General features: G+C 44.5%; 1 protein-coding gene and 1 non-coding gene across 3 annotated transcripts; both read right to left on the reverse strand.

Moving 5' to 3' along the window:
* Nucleotides 1-2,141: 2,141 nt before the first annotated feature.
* Nucleotides 2,142-9,248, reverse strand: ODC1 (ornithine decarboxylase 1). Of its 2 annotated transcripts, none has more exons than XM_012778980.3 (12): nt 8,925-9,248; nt 6,329-6,427; nt 6,105-6,223; nt 5,651-5,824; nt 5,228-5,400; nt 4,856-4,990; nt 4,621-4,702; nt 4,388-4,471; nt 3,528-3,690; nt 3,331-3,443; nt 3,029-3,243; nt 2,142-2,634 (listed from the first exon to the last, which is right to left on the reverse strand). In XM_012778980.3, exons 3-12 carry the CDS (start codon nt 6,204-6,206, stop codon nt 2,490-2,492), a joined length of 1,386 nt encoding a protein of 461 aa, XP_012634434.1. In that variant the 5' UTR covers nt 6,207-6,223; nt 6,329-6,427; nt 8,925-9,248; the 3' UTR covers nt 2,142-2,489. The 2 variants fall into 2 exon arrangements, with proteins under 2 accessions (XP_012634434.1, XP_012634432.1); XM_012778978.3 differs by having other exon boundaries at nt 6,105-6,238; nt 8,925-9,247.
* Nucleotides 7,542-7,675, reverse strand: LOC142870361 (small nucleolar RNA SNORA42/SNORA80 family). Its single transcript, XR_012918771.1, has one exon. It is a non-coding gene; the product is annotated as a small nucleolar RNA SNORA42/SNORA80 family (small nucleolar RNA).
* Nucleotides 9,249-9,455: the final 207 nt, after the last annotated feature.

Genomic DNA, 9,455 nt, shown 5'->3' on the forward strand with positions numbered 1-9,455 from the left:
ATACTGTTTTCCCAGGTGGTTATGCAGCTGTCCCAGCACTACTGCCCCATCCCCAGAGTGGGGTGGGGAACCTGTAGCCTCAAGGCCACATGTGGCCCTCCAGATCCCCAAGTATGGCCCTTCAACTGAATCCAAACTTCACAGAAATTTGCATACAAAAGGCCACATGTGGCCCCAGGTTCCCCACCCCTCCAAGTGATTCTAAGGCATAGCCTTCAGTTTGGATACCACAGCCTTGAACTTCAACCCCCAGCAGCTTGATTCCCAAGTCCTATGTTACGGGGGCCTCTGTGGAGACTCCAGCACCACTAGGAGGAAAAATTTACAAATGGTCTTTGTAGAGCTATACTCACTTCAAATCACAGGTCTAGAAATGTCCAGTAGCTGTGCAGGAGCAAACAGTATCATCTTTAATAATACATGAAGATATATTAACTGAAAGCAGAATTCAAATTTCCTGGAAGACAGCGCTGTGTCGACATGGCCCCAGCCACTACCTGGCTGTCCTTGGTCTGTCCTCTCCCACTAGGGAAGGCCACTCAGCCCAAGCCAGGCAGGCCATTCTACAGACCCAAGCCTGGCCTTGGCGGGGCCTGGACATCCTGGGGGCCCATATGTGGCTGCACCGAGCTGTGATCAGAGCTAGGTTTCAGAGGCTGTAGAGCACACAGCATGGCATTATCTGGGGCTACTTCTGTACTCACTGGCACTAGTGACAGTTCTCTGGATTACATTTTACCCAACTGGCTGTGAGAACAATGTTTCCAAACCTTTAGTATTACGTTTTCAAATGGAATACCTCTCTTCTTTTTTCCCAATTCAAGCTCAGTACTGCCACTAAGTGGTCTTGCAAATGTCTTCCCTTTTAAAATGGAAGACCTAATTTACCAAGATTTTAGGCTTGGTATCTAGCTCAAATTTCTCAGCAAAGTACACATTCAATGCCAATTTCCTTTTAGTGTATCATTATCTAGCTCAAATTTCTCGGCAAAGTATATATACTCAATGCCAATTTCCTTTTAATGTATCAGTGGGCCCCAGAGATCCTGGGGACCTGCCCTCATAGGGGAACTCACAGTTACCCCCTACTACTTCTAAGATTCACAGGAGGCGGGGCTGTTGACTAAGGTGTTCCTTCCCTACACCCCTGGTGAGAACCTATCTTCTCTGTGGCTCTCATAATATCTCATTTGTTTTGGCAACTCAAGGCATCCCTGGGTCCAGGGAGACCAGAGGTGGCAATAAGCCAAGCCTTAGTTTAGCTGAGCAGCCCCAGGAAAGGTGCTTGTGTCCACTGTGTGGAGCCCAGGGTTTGGGGGAAGGTGGCACTTTTGAATAAGAAGTCACTCTTTTCTGCAACTTTGGTAAATATACTGATGGCACCAGCTGGCAGGCTTAATTATAGCAGCTTAACATTTCACCCCCTGGTAAGAAGGGCCACAGCATCCCTGTCTGCACCCCGTGCTGTCTTCTTGTTACCCACTAATGAGGCTAGAGAGACACTCCAGGATGCCCACAATGACTGGTGGCTTTCCTAGGGCAACTCTGGCTCTCGCACAACCTTCCCTCCTCAGTGACAACAGGGATTCAGAACTTCTACTTTGGGGCTTAAAAATTAGTATGACAGCCTGCCATGCTTTTAGGGGGACAGGGGTATAAGTTGAGTAAAAGGAGAATATAAAAGGCCAGTGGTCAAGGTCAGACAAGGAGGTAAAGATCTTCAACACTGAGTAATTGCTGTTAAATTTATTAAAATGAGCTGACTGCCAAAGTTCCTAACTTGTGACTGCAACTCCTGGGAGTGAAGTCAAGGCAGGCAGAGGAACAACTATGGTCTCTGCAGGCAAGACTCAAATGGCCCCATGCACCTCCCCTGGGCACTGGCCACGACAGGGCAAGCCAGTTAGGCACGACGGCACCTGCAGCAAAGGGCTCTAGGCACCCCATATTCAGAGCCAACTCTGGATATTCAGGGTGGGCTGGGCAGGTGTGTACTTTCTGCACCACAGGATGTAGCCTTGGTCTCATCCATCCTTTCCCTGCTACTCAGGCATGGGCTAGATCCACTAGTCTTTGTGAGACTCCACAGCCAACTATATATAGGGCTAGTGAACTGTCTAGAATAGATACACTATAAAAATTTCCCAATGCCTAATTATTTTAAGATACTTTATTTTTAAAACAGGTCACAACACTAAGCTTTTGGCCCATTCAGCCATTGTACAAGCTATAAATGCTTGCTCAGCAGCTGAGGGGCACTCTTTTGTAGCATGTCTGAAAAGTGAATAAAAATCCATATAAAACAAATATTCAAATAGTTTCCATAGGAACACAGATAAGTGTGACCCCATCTCCTAGTCTTCCATATTGCTGCATGTGCAACCCTACTCTTACAAGACATGTCAAAACTAGCAGTAATTAAGTTAAATGGTCCCCCCAAATCCCTTAATTCAAGCTAAACTCGAAGTTAACAGCTACAAGAATAATATCTACACATTAATACTAGCTGAAGCACAAGTTGCTCGGTGACGTTTCATTCCACTTTCCCAAGCACAAGACACAGGCAGAGTGCCGACATCCTGCTCTTCTACTTCGGGTGTGAAGTCGGGGTTCTGGATTTGCTGCATGAGTTGCCTGAGACAGAAAGTAGGACATATATTCAAAAACCCTGAGTCACCCACAACTGGGCATGAAAGTATTTACTTTCCATCAGGAAGCAATTCAGTATATTTCTAAAACAAACATTTCTTCATAATTATCTTATTGGTACTAAGAAAACCACAAGTCATGTGCATTTACTTAAATATTCTAATTATACAGATATAGCCTAATCAGTATTTTCTAAAACTTTTCTTAGAAAAATCTTTAAAAAAAAATTATAGGTCATTATTACTAGAAGGATTTTCCTCCAATTTGTCTGTATTTAATCCCGGGCAAAACAATTTCTTACTCCACTAGACAAGAGCAAGCATAAATCAGAGAAGGTGCCTATTCTTGCCAGAACCATGAACATGCACACCTCACTTACCACATCGGTCCTGACATCACATAGTAGATAGTGGGCCTCTGGAATCCATTGAAAGTAGAAGCAGCAGCTACAGTGTAAGCACCCATGTTTTCAAAGAGCATCCAGTCACCTACGTGCATCTCAGGCAGGTTGCAGCGCTCAACAATCCGGTCAAGGCCATCACATGTTGGTCCCCATATGCTGGATGAGTAATACTTTTCATCTGGTTTAGGTCTCTATACAAAAAGAGAGAAAGTACTATTTAATTATATTTGTTGGGACCAATCACCTCAATTATTTTATACAGTAGGTTCAGAAGTTACCTTTTGCAGAAGGGGCTTTACGTGTGCATGATCATAAAGGATGCAATTAAATGATCCATATACTCCATCATTCACATAATACATAAAGGTTTGTTCATTGGACTCATCTTCATCTAGAAAGGCAGATTAATCTTATAATTACCACTTTTTGTATCAACTTTTAGTTATATATGCAATAATTCATCCTTTATACATACCATCAGAGCCTATCTGTTCCTTTAATACGATTTTTTTGGCAATGATATTAACTGCGAGCGTGAAAGCTGATGCAACATAATATCTGCCTGGCTCAGCTATGATTCTCACTCCAGAGTCTGATGGAAAATACTTGTCCAATGCTGGGTTGACTACACTGGTGATCTAAGAGACAGAAAGAGCAGCCATTCATCATGGGGAATTCACATGAAAGAGAAAGATCATAGGGCTTTATAAATGACATGATGAGAGCAGGCATCCACAGAGTTATCACTAAGTAACAAAAGCAAAAAAATAAACATCTCCCTGAAAACCAGTTTGTACATGTCTGGTATTCACTTTGAATCCTCTCTGGACACACCATCCTTTTTAAGAGGTTATACATATGATTTTATTAAAAAATAGCACAAATTACTACCTTGTGAGGTATCAAGATGCCAAAATATTTTTATTTATGTCAATAGGATAAAAATCCTTCTACTCTGCTTAACTTATTTAATAAGAATGTAGATTTTATAAACTCATTAATTGCATAACTTCCTAAATGACTAAACATTTAAAATGTTTAAGGGAAGGAAGTACAAGTCTAGCAAACCACATTTGTAGTCATGATGTACTAAAGTCAGCATATTCTTAGTAATTCCACAGCAATGTATCTTAATATAACCAATCATCCAAGACTTCTGGGAAAGCTGATTCATAGTTTAGAAAACTAAATGTTATTAAATACATTTGATTTAAATTTTAGATAGGCACAGAAAATCACTCAAATTATCACACCAAGACTACACTTAAGTTTTAAAATATTCCAAAAACAAGCTTGCTGAAATAGCTACTGTGTATTACAGTTGTTATAAATTACCTCTTCAAATTTAAGCTTCACATCTTCAGATCCAGGAAAGCCACCACCAATATCAAGCAGATACATGCTAAAACCAACTTCAGCCTAGAGGCAAGAAAATTAAAAGTCAAACATTCAGATTTCTACCAAGTCACAAAAATGGATGCAGGAGATCGGTTTAAGCCCCTGTACTAGGAGGCGGTTAACTTTTGCCAGTCCTGCCCCCCTTCACTAACGAGGTCACGTATACTCACCCCCATGTCAAAGACATAGCGGGCATCAGAGATTGCCTGCACGAAGGTCTCAGGATCAGTACAGCCACTTCCTACGTGGAAGCTAGAATAAAAAAGATGAGATGACATTTCTTATTTCTTTTTTTTCATTTTTTTATTATCTTTTAGTTATTTCTTAAAATGGTTAAGAGTGGCAGAAAGCCCATGAAACTTGCATTGCTTAATGTCTTAGCCACTAGCTATGCCAAGATCTCACCTGACACCGATGACATCAATATTGAGCTCTTTTGCCCGTTCCAAAAGAAGCCTGCTGGTTTTCAGCGTGGCACCAAATTTAACACTGAGTCGACAGACTGCTTTGGAATCATCAGTGGCAATCCGCAAAACCAACCTAGAAGCAAGAAAAGTTGTCTGATGTCTCATGATAGAAGATCACCTACAGCCACTGCTAAAATAAAAAGAATTCTGCTCTAAATATTGACTGAAACTCTGGTGTGAGTCTAATAATTAGGTTTTATCAATAGTTAATTTAAAACTATTTTCTACTAATTGGAAATTTAAGTTTGTTGATAAGAATCTATGTATCCCATACTCCAACCTTGCCCTCAAATGGAGGAAAACAACTTACTTTGCCTTGGGATGTGCTCTGGCAACCTTCATCAATTCAACTTCACTATCAAAAGTCATCATCTGGACTCCATTATTGGCAGCATACTTAATTTGAGACACTTGTTTACAAGGATTTGCATAGATAATCCTCTCTGGAGGCACCCCGAGACTCTGTACCAATTGTATTTCAGTCTAAAAAAGAAGAGTATAGCTCTGTGATGCTATTCCGAAAAAATAAAAAAAAAAAAATAAAAAAGAAGAGTGGTATTATGCTATACACATGTAGCTAATAAGTGGAATAAACAGAAAAGCATGGGAAGGTGTCATGCACCTCTCTTTTCATTAGCATTTATGGCCCAAGAAACACAACTTTCATTTGCCCAATGGAAACACCAGGACCATCTTATATAACTGGTTTTGAATCCTGTTGCTTGTGCTTTACCTTGCTAGCACAGTCAAATCCTGTCCCGATTGTGGCGAGGGTCTTCACAATGGCTCTGCTGTCATTACATTTGACTGCATAAAAGGGGGTGACACGAGGAAGAGCTTTTAGCCATCTTCGGTGTTTCTTCAGAATGTCTCCAAGGTCTGCGACATAGAAGGCATCCTTGTCATCCTGAAATGAGAGCAGTCACAGGTGAACCATTAGCAGCCTCTCAACACGCCACATCGACAACCAGCCTCCCTTCTCTTTCCCAGCATTCTCAATGAGCCCTACCCTTGAGTTTAGTCACTGACTCGAACCTCACCATTTTCACTGGCCAAGCCACAGCCAATTAATTTCCTAACTTCCTCAATAAGACAGGTAAGCCTCATTACACTTTCAAGACCCCACCAATGTTTCCCATTTTCCCAGCATTCTCGGTACACTGATAACATGGGCCTTGCATACTTACAGAAGAAGAAACTTCATTAATTTTTTGGTCCAGAATGTCCTTGGCAGTAAAACCTTCATCAAGGAAGTGGCAGTCAAACTCTTCATTACTAAAGTTGTTCATGGTTCCTTAATGTTCCTCTAAAATGCAACAAGCTGCAAATAGGGTGGAGAAAGTCTCTCAGAAGCTTTACCACTACAAATCTTAAGATTAACCTTCAACCCAAGTGTAAACTGTATACTTACTTGGAAAACTAAGAGATGGAATTTAAAGAAGTATTTCCAGCTTCTCACAAAGGCAATTCTCCAGGAATCGCGTGCCCTCAGATCAACAGTGGAAACGTTCTGATGAAAAAGGAACACATCAAGTTGAAAGATGGGGCACTGACGGAGCATACACAGGAAGCAGGCTAATCACACACCCAATGTCACTCACTGTGTGGTAATCCCAATTATTCCTAGGTGTAAGTCACATGACTCCATAAACTTCTACAGTATCTGAGGATTCAATACTAGTCTTTTTTCAAAGCAGCACACTAAAATTATATATATGTAACCATTTCAAATATTTGTGCCAAGAAAAGAAAACGCTGAATACAGGTTTCAAGCTTGTCTGCACTTAGTTAACTGATATGGAAAAAGTTTTATAATGGTCAGTCTGCTTTATTTCAAAGCTGTTTCAACTCTTTGGAAACTTAAAATGGCATTATGGTCATTTATACAGACACAAATATCTTGCTATTTCCTATTTTCACTAAGTCTTACATAGAATGATTTTGGGTCTAGAAATCATTCTATGTGACCAACAGGTATCATGGACATGTTTATAGGGCACTCAACTTACTGCTTGTATGTTTCTTAAGAATTTTATGAAGGCCGGGCCCGGTGGCTGACGCCTGTAATCCTAGCACTCTGGGAGGTCAAGGCGGGCGGATTGCTCGAGGTCAGGAGTTCAAAACCAGCCTGAGCAAGAGTGAGACCCTGTCTCTATTATAAATAGAAATTAATTGGCCAACTAATAGATATTGAAAAAAAATTAGCTGGACATGGCGGTGCGTGCCTGTAGTCCCAGTTACTCGGGAGGCTGAGGCAGGAGAATTGCTTGAGCCCAGGAGTTTGAGGTTGCTGTGAGCTAGGCTAACGCCACGGCACTCACTTGCCTGGGCAAGTGAGACTGTCTCAAAAAAAAAAAAGAATTTTATGAGCTAATTTTCATGGTGTATTAGCTGGGCACAAATTTTTTTAAACTGTAATCTTCAAATCAACTTTATACACGGTATCATAGTTGCTATTATCTGATCAGAACTCAATATTCTTGAACAATTGGTGCCCATCGAATGAGCAATAATGGGAATGCCAACTGTCCTTACAGGAACTCTTAATATTTCCTTAGCTATGAATGATAACCATATGGGAGTAATTTCTGGCTAACAATAACAAAAATAAGCAAGATCTTTTCCACTGTGCAACCCGCTTCAGTGCCAGGAGCCTATGGGCACAGGCCAGGCAATGGTTCGGGGCCACAGTTTGCTCTGGCATGGGACACTATGAGAGGCCCAGGGGGACAGGCCTGCCATAAATCCAAACCCATGCACGGTATACTTTCTGTAAGATCCCATCTAGTGTGACTTTTTGGCATTGTCAACCTCATCAGTTGCCTAAATCGCCCCTAGATGGCAAAAGGCACCAGCAAAACCATTTTTGTTTTAATTACATTTACAATTGGCTAATAATAGGCTCAATCAATAATTGAGTAAATTCAAGGTCTTGTTAAATATTTTTAAGGCAATGTTCAACCTTAAGCTTGGGAAGTTTTAATTTCTTTGAAATACAGCACTATTTAGTATTTTGCTTTTCTGTACCTTTTAAAGTTTTATTTGAATAGCTTATTTGAATAAATTTCACTTAACACCTTTTGGTATTTCTGTACAGTTAAGTTATTTAAAATGGTGAATCAATTAACACAAGATGGTAATGTTAGGAGAGATGGACTAATTCAAAAATAAAACTTTGAAAAAATTTCACATGTCTATTAAATTCTTATCAATTTTAGGTTTGAATAAAGTAAGCCAACACATTCTTTGTCCTCCCCAGACATTCCTGAGAGGTTCTGCTCCCTACACTTTCACCCATTATTTAGAATATTAATACAATGCCATCAGCCTGTTTTGAAAACCTCAGAGCTGGCTCCCACGTGCGCGCTGTGAGCCTGAGCCTGCCTCTTCTGAAATCACTAAGTCATTCAAAGAGTCCTTAAATAAACCATTCTAAGTCATAGCCAGGGGAGTATTTATTGCCATCGTTGCTGCAAGGCTATCTAAGCTCTAGCAACTCCCGCCGGCTCCTATAACGGTGTCATCTGCCCCGCACAAATAGCAGAAATTAAGAACTTAAAAAAAGAGGAAATTGCAGGGCAACAATGCAGAGGGTACGGCGCGTCCTCACGAAAGCGAGCGCGAGCGGCCGCCAGGGCTCCGCTGCACCTGCTCCGGGCCTGCCGCCGGGTTTGAAAGCAAATAGCGGTTGAAGGACCGCAGGGGCCTTCCCAACGGCTTCCGGCCCGGCGCCCGGCTCAGCCCCGCTGACGTGGTCGGGGAGAGGCCGGACGCGGGGACCGGGAGGGTCTCCGCAGGACCCTGCGGCCGGGAGCCAGGGGCAGGACGCAGGCCCTCACCCGACTCCAGAGGGTGACCCAGGCCGGAGGAAGTGGCGCACCCAGGTCGCGGTCCGCCCCGCGACCACGTGTCCCTGGCAGGCAGCCCCGGCGCGGGTCGGTGCCGGTCGCGGGCCCTCAGGCCGCCCAGGCGCGCCGGACACGTGCCCGGCACCCGCCCGCCCTTACCTCAGAGCGTCCGGGCGCCGCGGGGCAGCCCCATGGAGAAGCCAGACGCCGCCGTCCGCGCAGAGCCGGAGCCGCTGGAGCGCTCGGCCGTTTGCGCAGAGCCGGAGCCGGAGCCGCTGGAGCGCTCGGCCGCCCCCGCCGCGCCCGCCGCACCCGTCAGCGCCTGGCTCCCGCCCGCCGGAGACGCCGGCCCGAGGTGGCGCCGGAGCAGCTGGCAGAGGGGCGGCCGGCGATGGCTGCAGCTGCAGGGACTGACAAAGCCCCACGGCGCGCAGCTCCTTCTTATAGCGCCGGCGTGTCGTCATGGAGACGCACCAGCTCAAACCAGCCGCGATCGGTTCCGTCCGGGAGGCCTCCGGGGGAGGGGCGGGGGCCGGCGACGGCCAACCCGGGACGGGGAGGAGGGGGCGGGGCGCGGGCGGTTATACGTCAGCGGCGCGAAGCACTAGCCCCGCGCGTGCCGGCCGCCCCGCCCCGCCCGGGCCCACCCCGCCCCACCCGGCCCCGCCCCGCCCTGCCCTGGAGTTCGTC

The sequence above is a fragment of the Microcebus murinus genome, chromosome 3, assembly GCF_040939455.1.
Source record: "Microcebus murinus isolate Inina chromosome 3, M.murinus_Inina_mat1.0, whole genome shotgun sequence".
Classification (NCBI taxonomy): domain Eukaryota; kingdom Metazoa; phylum Chordata; class Mammalia; order Primates; family Cheirogaleidae; genus Microcebus; species Microcebus murinus.

What these genes read in the sequence shown, in the direction of transcription:
- ODC1 (XM_012778980.3), bottom strand. Translation starts at nt 6,206, where the DNA reads ATGAACAACTTTAGTAATGAAGAGTTTGACTGCCACTTCCTTGATGAA. An exon ending in GCTATGTCTTTGACATGGGG is followed by an intron (nt 4,472 to 4,620) that starts GTGAGTATACGT and finishes TCTTGCCTCTAG; the next exon opens with GCTGAAGTTGGTTTTAGCAT. An exon ending in TGAAGCTTAAATTTGAAGAG is followed by an intron (nt 3,691 to 4,387) that starts GTAATTTATAAC and finishes TCTGTCTCTTAG; the next exon opens with ATCACCAGTGTAGTCAACCC.